Genomic DNA, 14,053 nt, shown 5'->3' with positions numbered 1-14,053 from the left:
CAGGGGAGGGCAGTTGGGAGGGACCAGGCTTGCAAGGGAGGGCAGTTGGGGGCAATCAAGCCTACAGGGGAGGGCAGTTAGGGGCGACCAGGCCGGCAGAGGAGGGAAGTTGGGGGTGACTGGGCCTGCAGGGAAGGGCAGTTGGGGGGGGACCCAGGCCTGCAGGAGAGAACAGTTGGGCGGGACCAGGCCTGCAGGGGAGGGCAGTTAGGGGTGACCAGGCCTGCAGGGAAGGGCAGTTAGGGGTGACCAGGCCTGCAGGGGAGGGCAGTTAGGGGCAATCAGGCTGGCAGGGGAGCAGTTAGGCATCAATCAGGCTGGCAGGGGAGTGGTTAGAGGGTGATCAGGCTGGCAGGCAGAAATGGTTAGGGGCAATCAGGAAGGCAGGCAGGCGAGCAGTTGGGAGCCAGCAGTCCTAGATTGTGAGAGGGATGTCCAGCTGCCCATTTAGGCCCGATCCTACTGGGATCGGGCCTAAATGGGCAGCTGGACATCCCTCGAGGGGTCCCAGATTGGAGAGGGTGCAGGCTGGGCTGAGGGACACCCTGCCTCATGCATGAATTTCGTGCACTGGGCCGCTAGTATTAAAAAAAAAAAAAAAAAAAGACATGGCTCCTCCAGGTATGAGAGCTACAAGGTCTTTTCCCAGCTCTCTCAAAGGCACTGGAAGGGATCCAATGGCAAGTAAAGGGAACAAGGCCTGGCAGAAGCCCACTTTTCCAGAGTATGATGCTAGGACCTAGCCAAAGACCCAAGAGTGTTGGTGGTTTACAAAGCTGGGCTGGGCAGGCAGCCTGTTGACATGGCGAACAAGCCCAGGACTCTTGTGCTGGGCCTGGTCAGCAGGGAAAGGCCCTTGAGTTCAGGGCCATCTGCCCCACTCTGCCTGCTCCTGGTGGACACTGAACTAGGGCTGAGAGACAAAGCTGATGGTGCCAAGCAATGAGGTTTAAATTATGGGCTCCCTTTGTCAGTCACCTTTGAGGCCCTCCAGGGCCAGTGCAGTAATAGCTATCATCCATTGAGTGTCAAGGGGCAGGAAGAGACTGGAAGGGGCTCTGAATGAAGGGGCATGCCAATGGGCTCACCATTCTATACCACTGGGAATTCTCGAGACTGTAGTATTGGATTAAGCACTGTGTCCTATTATTAGTGCCACTTGGGCGAAACAAAGGAGAGACAGCTGTGTCCTCCCAAGGTGGGAACATGGATACTGGGATATCTAGAGGTGACAATGGAAGCAGCTGAAACAGCAGCCCTGAGCCCAAGTGAGCAAGACAGGCTACACGTTTGTGATCTTACAGCCAAGATCTCTGAAATTTTCACATAACTCACAACTATGGAAGTGGATACTTTCACCAGCTGTAAAACTGAAGCGGAGTTAAGCCCAAAGGCCACTAGGCTGGGATTGGAACTCAGGCTGTCAAAGGATGATGATCCTCCTGGAGCAAAAGCAGGTTGACAAAGCAGGACGAGATGTGGCTTCCAAATGACATGGCTTATTTCCTCTTCCTTGTTGTGGACATGGCCAGTTGTACAGGTTTTATTGTACACAGGGCACCTACCAAGTGGGTGAGTAGGAATTGTGCCCACCCTGAGGGGGTGCCCACACAAATGAGTGGGTAGCAGCATTATTCTTCCCTCCTGCTACCCCTCACCCCCTTTCAGCTGGCTCCAGAGTTCTGAGCTATATAATCACCCTTTGTGCCCAGGGTTTGAACACACCCTAGTTCCTGGCTCCTGCTCAGGTCTGGAACCCAGGGCAAAGGGTGTCCCGCCCAGCCCTGGATCCTCACATCCCTGCCCAGAGGATGGGTGTGAGTGCAGGGGTATCAGGGAGGTTGGCAGCTTGGGCACTGCCACTCTCCATAGGCAAAGTCCACTGTCACGGGAGAATGAAGAGCTCCCCCAGGCAGCAGCAAGTCCACACTAAAGGTTGTGTATCACAGCATTTCATTTCCTCCCAAAGGAGTCACTATTGTTCTCATGCCCTTTACACGCAAGCACAGAAGGGAAGATACTTGACCAAGGTTATTCTGCAAGATGCCTGGAATACTTCATGTATAAAATGGGAAAAATAACCAACCCAACTAAGGACTGAGGGATGTGAACTAGACCTCCTAACTAGCATAGGCTGGGATTTGGGGACAAGGACGGGGGAGTATGGCCTGGCTGAAAATCTGAATTACTTGTCAAGTCTCTCCAAACAGAGAAATTCTAAGGACTAGTTTGCAACCTCAGGGACGAACCCAAGTCTAAAATCAACAACTCCTGTTTTCTAAGCGCCAATAACAGCCTAGGACCTGGTCTGAGACCTTTATTGGCAAGAGCTCATGAAATCCTCATAACTCTGAGAAGAGTGCACCATTCTCCACCTTTCTGAGGAAAGTGAGGAACAGGGGCGGAGTCACTAGATCAAGAATTCACATAGGGTAGGGCAGCCAGAATCCTCCCCCATCACCCTCTAGCCACAGCCCTGGGGTCACTAGTGCATCGTTTTGTGAGGCCCAGGGGCAAAGATGTGCCTGCCCTCCAGGACCCCAGGGGGCCCATACCTGCTCGGCTAGGTTTTCCAGAGTACCTAAGAGCCCAGGCTAGAGCCAGCTGCAGGGCTGGGCTCCTGTCCCATTCACACTCTCCTTCCTGCTGACTCACTGTTACCTGCCCTCTCCTGGGGACCTGACAGATCAGAAAGGTGGGGGTGGAAAGTCAGTTGCAGGGGTGGGGCAGGCAAAGAAGAGGAAGGGAAGAAAAAAGATGGAAGCCCTGCCACTGGGGGGCCCCAGCACAGGGCCAGCAGAGGCCTGCTCCAGGGCTCCCTCTGGTGGATGAGGGACAGAGTTGGAAGCCAGTAAGGAGACAACAAGGCTAAGGCAATAAATCTTTATTAAGCACCTGCAAAGTTACTGGGAGGAGGCCATGATGCTGGACACACCTGTTGAGAAGAGAAGGTGAGACCAAGGGTCAATGTGGGCAAAATGGGAGACAAAGTTCCAGTCACCAACTATAGCACCCACAATTCTTTAAAGTCAACAGATCACAACTCCCTTCTGGGCCCTAGTCACTATCACAAAGGCAGTTTGTGGCAGTAGTTAAAAGTCTGGACTCTGGAGCAAGGAGGCCCAGGTTCAAGTCTCAGCTCTGCCAGGTACCAGGTACATCAGTTTCCCCACCTGTAGGAAGCATCTATCCTAACTAGGATAGGATTAAGGATGCAGTAGAACAATGCCTGATAGTGTTACTCACTATTATCGTAGTAACATGTACTATTTGCAAGACACTCTGTGCTAGACTTGCATCTCCTCACTGAACCATTTGCTCCAGTAAGTTCTTACATAGAACAGGTACCTCAGAGTGAGGGTCTACAGTACCCAAGTGCCCACGCAATCTGATTCCTCAATAGGCACCAAGTTTACTGGTTTGCACTGAGAAGCCTTGTTGTACCAATAAGTCTCTTTAATAGTACCCACCTTATAGGATGATGAGAGGACAAACTGACTCAAGTGTGAAAAAACAGTGTTTGTCATTATTATTGATGCTCTTTTACCCATATTTTGGATGAGAAAACTGAGGCACAGAGCAGTAAAATCACTTGCCCAAAGTTACACAGCCATAAAGTGCAGAACCAAGATTCCCACCCACTAGCCTAACTTCAGAGCCTGTACTTTCTGGCATTCTGCTGCGTTTGAGCAGATGCCAGGGCTGAGGCCCCAGGAGCCCCAAGGATAAAGGAGAGACAATGGGACAGAGCCCCAGGAACCAGTAAATGTGTGGGGACAACTCTCAAGGCCACTCCAGGCCCTTGGAAGTCTTACTGAGTGCTGTGGGGCAGGACACAGGGCCTGAAAGTTCTAGGGAAGGACACCAGTACTCCCTGCTTTTCCTTCCTGGGCGGTAGCCCTGGGACAGAAGAGGTCAGTGGAGTCTGGCAGATGCAAATTTCCTAGCCCGGGTCTCTGTGGAAGGGCACCTGCTGAGCCACCCACCCTGAGGCCTCAGGGTACCACTCACTGTCAAAGTCGATCTTCTCCACAATGTTCTTGGGTTTAATGCTCTCTTCCTGGCTACAGATGAAGATCTGGCCTGCCTCATCAGCGCTCCAGCCATACTTGCTCATCCACACCTTCAGCTGGCTGTCTGCAGGTGACACAGCAGCACAGGGGTTTTGGTCACCCAATCCTGCAGTACCAGGGGTCCTGGGAACCAAAAGCCCAGGCACCCTCCTTGCCCAAATGCTTCAGAAGCCAACAGCATTTTCTATCTGGACAGCAGCAGCACCTCTGCGCTTCTATAGTTCATTCTCCAGACGGCTGCCAAGGGGAGCTTTTTACCTTTCTCATCCTACATGTCACACGGACTTTTGTCTTATTTTCTATTTATCTCTTTTCTCTCCCAGTGCAAACCTTGGTTTCTAATAGCCACAGTGTATTTATGTAACTGCTTTTTCCCACGACCTGCATGAAATGGTTTCAAAATCACGATGCCATCATTACCACGAACAATAAGCCTGTGGTTATCAGGTTTGAGAATTTCTTTGCAGTTCTTTTTCACCCTTGGAAAATATGCCACTAAGGATATAGGGCAAGAGGGTGTACTGTAACTGGAAATAATTAACCATTATCAATGTGATCCAGATTCATCTTTTATTTTCAATTTTAAGGTTGTTTCATCCCCTTTTGGTTTAATTTCACTTTAAAGTATGTCAAACACCTATCTGATGTAAAACAGTATAGTGCCCGACACAAAGCGTGCAATCAAGTCAAAGTTAGCTCCCATTAAAACAACAAAACCCCCCACAAAAAACTAACTGGATCAAAAGGCAAAACTGTCTAAGGTACTCAGAGAAATCTCACTCCAAACCCACCCCTCTCTCCCTGTTCTCAACCCCCTCACCTTTGCCCCATTTTCCTTATCTTTTATTTATTTTCCTTCCTGTGTTTCTTTTTGCAAAAATGTGCAAACACACACACACACACCTTTTTCTTATTAGAAGGATCTTTTAAGAACATAAATCTGATCATGTCCTCCCTGCTCAGAACCCTCTGTGGCTCCATCTCACTCAAAGTAAAGGTCAAAGTCTTTGAAGGCTCTGCTATATCTAGAGATCTCCCTCCCACCACCACTTCTCTGCTATCGACTCCCCATATACCCACCCACACCTACAAGCACTCTGCTCCAGCCACCGAGGGAACATGACAGAGCCCCCCTGCCTGAGGGTCCTCACATTTGCTCTGCCCTCAGGCTGCAATTGTTCAAATGCTGCCCCCGCCCTACTCTACAAGCTGTCTTGCATGAATTACCAGTGGACAGAACAGTGTCTGGCACACAGCAGCCATTCAATAATTAATACAGAATAAACGAATGAATGTGATATATCTTCCCTAAGGAAGGGAATGTCTTATACCAATTCCTTCCTTCCTTCCTGAGCTGGGCCTTCAATAACCACAGGGTGAGGAAGAGATAGATCCATCAGAGGAGCTGGCTGAGGCCCATTACCCCAGACTACCCTGAACTTCCTAGGCTGGCACTAGGGACCCAGAGAGCATCTTACCGGTCAGGTCCCCGAGCATCTCGGCCAGCAGCCAGCGATCGATGTGCTGATAAGTGATACCCACAACATGGCAGATAACTGTGGAGGTCAGGGACAAAGATGGTAAAGAGCCACGCCCCCCTCCCAGGACCCTACTGACACTTCCTACCTGCCTCCCCTCGCCCCTGCCTGGGAGCTCAGTTTCAAAAAGGGACTTACATTTTCGGACAGAATCTTCAAAACCAGTTATACCTTCCAAAAGGTCCATGTTTTCATCCAGGGCTTGCTGTGAGAGGAATGACAATGTTGACAATTTTAATATTAATATCAAGAATGCTAATATTGCCCTAACCGGTTTGGCTCAGTGGATAGAGTGTCGGCCTGCGGACTCAAGGGTCCCAGGTTCGATTCCAGTCAAGGGCATGTACCTTGGTTGCAGGCACATCCCCAATAGGGGGTGTGCAGGAGGCAGCTGATTGTTTCTCTCTGTAAAAAAATCAATATATTTTTTTAAAAAAAAGCTAATATTAAAAATATTAGCCATCGACCCCCACATGCCAGCCATTCTTCTGTGTGCAACCCTATGATGTAACGGTTACTATTTTTATGCCCATTTTAGAGATAAAGAAACCAAGGCTCAGAACAGTTAAGTGATTTGCCCAAAATTAAACCTAGGGCTTAAATCTGGTAGGCAGAACCCAGTTCAGAGAGGGGACAGATACAGATTAGCTAAATGCACTCCCTTTGCTCCTATATCACTCAGAGAAAAAGCCTACCATGTCCTACAATGGCCCACAAGATCTATGCCCTCACCTCCTCCCACTTACCCCCTCACTCCAAATTTTATTAATTTTTAGAGAGCGGAAGGGAGAGGGAAAGAGAAACATCGATTTGTTGTTCTCTTATTTATGCATTCATTGGTTGACTTTTGTATGTGCCCTGACTGGGGATTGAACCCGCAACCTTGGCCAGGAAGCTCTAACAAACTGAGCTACCTGGCTAGGCTGCACTGACTGTTCTTGCGTCTGGAACTCTCCTCTCCTCCCCCAGGTTTCTATTCATATGTCATCTTCTCAGCAAAGGCACCTTCCAACATTAGTGAGGGAAATGCAGAAGCCACAAGGACAAGGAGTAGCCAGTGAGGTATGAGGAAAGTCAAGAGAGCAGTTGTCTTGGAAGCCAAGTGATTAAAGGATTTGACAGGACAGGTAAGATGGGGGACTGAGAACTGCCTACTGAATCTAGCAACTGTTGACCTCGACAAGTTTCATGGAGTGTGTTTGTGTTGGGGAGCAGGGTCAGAGGGTTGCTCACAAAAGCCTGGAGTGGGTTCAAGTGAGCAGGGAAGATTGACCATAGGCAATCTGTCCCAGGAACAGGGTGACCAACAGTCCCCACCTACCTGAAACTGAGGAGTTTTGAGATGTGACATTTGTAGTTTTAAAACCTGGAAAGACCTGGGCAAACTGGGTAGCCAGTCCCCTAGCCAAGAGTGTGGCTATAAAGGGGCGCAGAGAAAGGGGGTAGGAGACAGAGCGAATGTGGAGGTCAGGGACAGCTCTCTCTTTAAAAAAAATAAATATTTTTTATTGATTTCACAGAAAAAGGGAGAAATAAAAACATCAATGATGAGAATCATTGACTGGCTGCCTCCTGCATGCCCTCTACTGGGGATCGAGCCCACTATCCGGTCATGTGCCCTGACTGGGAATCAGACCAGTGACCTCCTGGTTCATAGGTCGACACTCAACCGCTGAGCCACCACGGTGGGGGCAAGAGCTCTTTGTTATGCTAGAACTCCAGAGTAGGCATGTTCTATGGTGACACAAATAACCCAGGAAGGCCACGTTTGATGTTACAAGACAGGGAGAATTGCTATTGTAACACCACTGAGTGGGTGCAAGGGAAAGGGGACAGTGCACCAGATGGCCTGACATAAGAGGGACATGTGCGAGTTCTGCTTTTGGCTGCTTCTATTTTCCCACAAAACAAGCAACCAGATCATAAGTTGAGGTGAGAAGGGTGGGTGAGAGGGGAGGTCCGAAGAGCTGTCTAGGTGAGTGGGCGGGAATAAACTGGGGAGGGAAGCAAGAGCTTAGCCCTAGGCCAAGAAGGGTGGAGGATGTGGATCTGGGTTGTCACGTGCTCTGGATGGCTTTTTCTCTAGCCTGTTATATCATCTCAGATACAGGTGTGTGTGCGTGGTGGGAGGGGAAGGGGGGATCCTGGGGAGGAGGGATGCATGACTTTTGCTAAGAGGAAACAGAACAAAGGACTGGAGTGCTGGTCAGCCTAAGAATGTCAGTTGGAGACCTCACAGTGGGGGAGCTGGAAAGCTAGGAGGAAGTGGTCAGAGAGTGGAAATGTTTAACATTAATGGCCAGAGGAAGGAGAAATTATTGCTGAAGAAAATTATGGGGCAGTGGGTCCCATTTAGGAAGCTGCAGAAGTGGAGGATCAGGTTCCAGTCAGAACAAGAAAGGGGGCAGTTCAGATGATGGAGGACTTTTACTGGAAGGATGCCTGAGCCCTGTGGGCAAAGGGGGCAACCTGGGAGCCCTGGCTCTGTGTGAGGATCACGATTCTATGAGATCCTGCTTGCAAAGCCCTGAACACAGGAAGCCAATAACGGGCATGGTCATTACTTTCATCAGTCCGCTCTGTGTGGCCCAGTCACCCATCCTGCCCTTGGATCCAAGGGAAGTTACCCAGAAGGCCTGGAAGTGGCAGGTCTCTAGCAGGTCTCCAAGGTACAAAATCTGTCGGATGGGCCGTTCTTCTTGCTGGAGGAAAACGTTAAGGGAAAATGGTCCTAGAGCCTGAGGAGCATACTGTGAAGTCCTAAGCCAGCCCTCCCTACCCACCTCTTCTGGTCACTGCAGCCCGGGTCATAATGGCAAAAGGTGAGACAACCGAATTATCCAATGATGGGGACAATGACATCAATCACTGACTGTCCACAGAGACTGAGCCAACTCCCATAGAACATAAGACACGCTGATATGAAAAAAAAGATGCAGAACAATGTGCATAACAGCTTATGATTTGGGTGGGGGACATATCCTTTTCTATATAATAAAAAGCTAATATGCAAATCAACCGAATGGCAGAACAACCGGTCACTATGATGCACACTGACCACCAGGGGGCAGACACTCAACACAGGAGCTGCCCCCTGGTGTTCAGTGTGCTGTGCTCCCACGGGAGGGTGGTGTTGGGGGGTGCTCAGCCAGAAGTCGGGCTCTTGGCTGGCAAGGGGGAGCCTCTCCCGCCTCCACGACAGTGCTAAGGATGTTAGACTGCGAGAGGGTGCAGGCCAGGCTGAGGGACCCCCCCCCCCCACCCCCGCCCAGGTGCACGATTTATATATAGTGTGAATATAAACATACACAGCTGTACTTATGTAGCTACAGGATATCTGTGGAAAGGTCCCTAAGAACAGCAAACAATAGTTACCTCCTATGAGGGGACTGGGGGAGCTGTGGGACAGGGGAGAGAAGCCATTTTCCCCCTATATAATTTTTTTTTTGTACTTTTAACAGTGTACCGTATGCCTATTTTTTTCAAAACCACCAGAACAGAACCCTGGAGAAGGTGAACAATTTCTCAGAAGGGAGACACTCTCATGGACACACCTGGCAGAACAGGTCCAATAGTAAGCAGCCATTTCTCAGCTCAGCCAGTAATAGGCAAGTAGTGGCAACCCTGGGATGGTGATCACTAGGGAGCATAGGGCCCAGCATGGTGGGGGGACTCTGCCAAGTTTCTCAAGGAATTAAAGGAAAGTTAGAGGCTTTCCTAGTTAAGTGTTAGATCAGCTACAAAAAAGCAAGGGGAGGTGGGGGGATCCAATTCATTGATTTTTCACTCAAAAGTTTTTCATTGGAGGCCAGTACCGTGCTAGGTAGGCAATGAGGATACATCAAATGAAGTTTAGCTGACAATCCAGCTCTTCATGGCTTCTGCCTGGTGCCCAGCCCCCAGCCCCTCCTGCCTCTGGCCTGGTGGTCTTTACTCAACTAGAATCCTCATGAGAATCTCTCTAAAGCATAAATCTACCCCCATCACTCTACAGCTCCCTGGTGCCCTCCCAAATTCCACTTTGAAAGCTATGGCATGGCTATGCTGAACTTCTATAGCCTTTAAAAGACAGCACTGAGCTCTTCTTTTCCTCCAGGCCTCCCTACATACTGTTCCCTCTGCCTGGATCACCTTCCCTACCACTTCACCTAACTCCTCATCTTTCAGATGGTCTCTCCTTCAGGAAGCTCTAACATCCAGGAAAGGTCAGGTGCCTCCTCTGGCCCCTCTAACCCTGAGCCCTGAATACACGAGGCTGTCACTAACATGGGACAGGCCTGTCTTAACCACCACAGGGCCCCAGCCCTACCCAGCACTGGGCCAAGCCCAGAGCAGGCACTCAAGTGTGACTAACTCACAGACCACTTCCCAGTGAAATGATCTTTCTTGCCCCTGCCTCCTACCACACACACGTGGGCCCAAGAACTAGAAGGATACATGGGCCTGGTCGATCATGCACTTGCAAAGGGTGAAGTCAGTGTGGGGCAGGTTGGTGAGGGCCTTTAGCAGGATCTGAGCGGTAACAGTGGTCTGAAAGAAGGCTGGGTTGAACTGGTACCTGAGAAGGGAAACAAGAGACACAGCAACAGGTGGCATCTCCAGGTCCCAGAAGCCTCACCAGGTGTGAGGCAGGGTATACACTGCTTTGGCCCAGAGCCTGGGAACTATACATGCCTGGGCTCCAATCCCAACCACAGATTCTCTGGCTTTGTGACCTCCCTGACCCTACTTTCCTGCTGTCAACAAGGACAGTTAATTTTCACAACCACCAATAAGACAAGATACTATTAACTGATTCACAAATACCAGTAAATGAGTACAGAGAGAAGTCTCGAATAGTGGTTTAGGACTCTGGAACCAGAATGCCTGGGTTTAAACTTCCCTGCTGAGTGACCATGGACTTCTTATTTTAAATTCTGTATATCAGTTTCCTCCCTTGCAAAATGGGGCAATTACAACCATATCTACCTCACAAGGACAATACAGCATCTAAGTGAGTTAATACATGCAAAGCTTATAGCACAGCAACTACCACATGGTGAATACTCCCTAAGTAGCGATCACCAATAACAACCTAAAGAACCCCTTAAGTACATCTATTGTACAGATGTTAAAACTGAAGCTATGCAATCGTAAAAATTACACAGCTGTGTGCTAATAAAGTACTGAGGGAGAGGAACCCAAATGTTTGTTACAGGAAAACAGATAAAAACTGCAGCCACAGAAAATGGCTGGACCTCATTAATGCAGTGCTCAGTGGAAGCAGCCAGATGCAGAACTTGTTCTGTAGGACTCTACTTGCATCAAGTTCAAAACAGGCAATCTTCAGCTAAGGTGATCAGGATGCATGCATGTGTGGTAAACTCACATTAAGTCAGGCCATTAGAACCTAAGAGTGGTTACCAGAGTGGGCGATAGGTGTGGCTGACATAAGACATGTGGGGCAAAGGGCTTGAGTTGTTAGCAACACTCAGTTTTGCAATATGGATGGTGATCATATGGGTGAATTTATAATTACTGTTTAAACAATATGCAATCCCTCGGTATCCACAAGGGCTTGGTTCCAGGACCCCCTGTGCATACCAAAATCCACAGACCCAAGTTCCTTACATAAAACAGTGTAGTATTTACATATAACTGATGCACGTTCTCTCATACATATTTTTACTTTTTGGTTAATCCTCACCCAAGGATATCTTTCCACTGATTTTTAGAGAGAGTAGAAGGGAGGGTGAGAGACAGAGAAACATGGATGTGAGAGAGACACATTGATTGGTTACCTCCTACCTGCACAGCAACCAGGGCAGGGGATCGAGCCTGCATCGAGGTACGTGTCCTTGACTGCAACTGAACCCAAGACCCTTGAGTCCACGGGCCGGCACTCTATCCACTGAGCCAAACTGGCTAGAGCTCCTCTCATACATTTTAAACCATCTCTTGATTACTTATAATACCCAATACAATTACATACCATGTAAATAGTTGTTATACTGTATTGTTTAGGGAATAACAAGAAAAATGTTTGTACATGTTCAATACAGATATAACCATAGTAGGTCTAACTACACAGTACATCAGCAACATCACATTTTTAGGGGAATGTTTTCAACCTTTCCACTGATGTGGATCCTGTGGATATGGAGAGCCAACTATATTTGTTTTATGTACTAGCCTGTATGTGTGTTTTATAATTACCTTTTAAAAAACATCCATCCTGCCCTAACTGGTTTGGCTCAGTGGATAGAGCATCGGCCTGCAGACTGAAGAGTCCCGGGTTCGATTCTGGTCAAGGGCATGTACCTTGGTTTCCGGCACATCCCCAGTGGGGGTTGTGCAGGAGGCAGCTGATTGATGTTTCTAACTCTCTATCCCTCTCCCTTCCTCTCTGTAAAAATCAATAAAATATATTTTTAAAAAAATCCATCCTCCTGCTCTAACTTCCTTGGATTCCTAGTTTTGCACAACAAAAGATGCTTCATGCTGTAAGCTACTCCCTACTCCTGTACCACCCAGTGTTGGAAGTGGTACCTTGCTGGTCACTGGCATGGGATTGGGGTTGGAGGCAGACACTCACAGCTTCAGGACAGCCAGGTTGGCTTCCAGATCATAGGCATTCTCCTTGGCCTGTGTCTCCACATAGCGCTCCAGGGTGGCCAGATTCTCAGGATTGTATCTAGAGAAGAATCAAGATGGATGAGCAGAGAGGAGACAGGAGCTGAGGCCAGTTACTTTTTTTGAGGATGGGGGTGGGCACAGCAACCTGCTCCTTCCTCCTTTTCTTCCCTTATCTTACCCATATCTCAGACCTGAGCCTAAGCTCTAAATCCCATCGGAGCCAGGGGTCTAATGCCTAGGATGCTTCCCAACCTCTCAATCAGTCATTGCAACCTGTATACCTGGGCTCCCCTCTCCAGACCTCACCCCTGTTCCAGCCCCATCCTCCCTGCTCTAGCTTCTCCCATTCCAGTTCTGATCAATCTGCTTGTGCTTCCCCCATCGCAGCTCTGACTGCTCTCAGCTATCACTATCTATTGACAGTTTTGTCGTGACTCTGAACTGGGAACTCCATGAAAGCATGGCCAGCGGCTGTCTTGGTCACTTCTGGTCCCCAACGTTGCCCGGCGCTGACAGTGTACATGTGTTGAATGAATGATATGAGAAAAGAAGGTAGAGATGAAGAGCACTGTCACAGTTGAGAGGAAAACTGAGGGGCTGAGAGGCCTTAAGACAATTAAAGAGGGGAGACAAGGCAAGGTTATCTCCCGCCTCTAGACGCTTGCAATGCTGTTTTCCTTAAACATCTCCCCCAGAAGACTGGGAAATCCCACCCCAGGGCAAGCCCAGGACCCTGACCACCCCCTTGCGGTCTCCAAAAAGGCTCTCCTCCACCCCGCTGACCAGAAGCTCTCCCTCCGACCAGGCTCAGACCTGTCGATACCCTTGAGCAACTTGCCCACGTTCGCTCTCATCTGCTCGAACATGGCCATGCCTGCGGTCGCTTCCCACCCAGGGGATGGAGCCGCAGTACCGGCCGGTGCGGCGTCCTAGAGGACCGGAAGAGGAAGAGATGGCGGAAACGGAAACTACGTCGCTGTTTTCTCTCTAGCCCCGAGGCGAAGAAGCGGGGGGGGGGGGGAAGGTTCTTGCGGTGGCTGCCACGCTTTCCGGCTGCCACGTGATTTCTTCCCAGGAGGCGCCGTTGGCGCGTGCGCACACTCTCCACCCGAACTGGACCAACAGCAAGAGTAAAAGCTTAGTGTAGCCCAATGCGCTGGCGCTGTCTCGGGGCGCCGGGCGGGGCTAAGCTGTTCGCGGGCGTCGAGCTCCAGTCCTCAGGCCGTGCGCGCGAACTCGCTAGGAAGGAGGCGAGCCTCCGCCGGTGTGCGCGCACGTCGCGGTGCTCGCCGCACTGAACTTACAAAACTGTTGGAATGGACGTAGTAGCCCTCTATTTGAGCCGTGATCCAAGCTCTTCCCCCAGCCTTGGGCCCCAGCAGGATCCTGAGCTCCATAGTTTCAAAGCCTGAAACTGGCCCCCATGCTCCACCCTAATTCCAGGGGTAGGGGCCCGCAAAGCTGTTGGGATGGTCTGCCCAGGAGGGGCAGGGGTGAGGGACTCCTGAATTCCGCAGATTTGCACCTACAGTATGTTGGGTGAAAGCGAGCTCTCCATGTGTGTCGTCATAAGTTATGTGGATACAGATTCTAAACACTGCAGGCAGGCATGAATGTACAGGCGTGTGTTATATATATGGAGGTATATAACAACAACTCAGCGCGTTGGGCTACACTAAGCTTTTACTCTCACTGTTGGTCTAGGTACACCCACATGTGTGCATATGCGTATCCAGGCATGTGCACGTCTGGTTGGTCTGCACACCACACAGGGGGTTCCACTAAGTGCATGTCTGTGCCCAAGGTGAGCAGTAATGTACACTGAAT

The 14,053-nt window shown here is 49.8% G+C and overlaps 1 protein-coding gene across 2 annotated transcripts; it reads right to left on the bottom strand.

Moving 5' to 3' along the window:
• Positions 1–2,869: 2,869 nt before the first annotated feature.
• On the bottom strand, positions 2,870–13,452 carry EIF3K (eukaryotic translation initiation factor 3 subunit K). 2 transcript variants are annotated; one of them, XM_080645139.1, is made up of 8 exons: positions 13,040–13,452; positions 12,186–12,284; positions 10,049–10,169; positions 8,239–8,313; positions 5,750–5,816; positions 5,552–5,629; positions 4,012–4,137; positions 2,870–2,935 (listed from the first exon to the last, which is right to left on the bottom strand). In XM_080645139.1, the coding sequence occupies exons 1-8, from the start codon at positions 13,096–13,098 to the stop codon at positions 2,904–2,906; spliced, it is 657 nt and encodes a 218-aa protein (XP_080501265.1). In that variant the 5' UTR covers positions 13,099–13,452; the 3' UTR covers positions 2,870–2,903. The 2 variants fall into 2 exon arrangements, with proteins under 2 accessions (XP_080501265.1, XP_080501266.1); XM_080645140.1 differs by having other exon boundaries at positions 12,140–12,284; positions 13,040–13,180.
• Between the last annotated feature and the right edge of the window lie 601 nt (positions 13,453–14,053).

This window comes from Plecotus auritus (assembly GCF_963455305.1).
Source record: "Plecotus auritus genome assembly, chromosome: 10".
Taxonomy (NCBI): domain Eukaryota; kingdom Metazoa; phylum Chordata; class Mammalia; order Chiroptera; family Vespertilionidae; genus Plecotus; species Plecotus auritus.
Note: the sequence above shows the minus strand (reverse complement) of the source record. Positions and strands in the feature narration are given on the sequence as shown.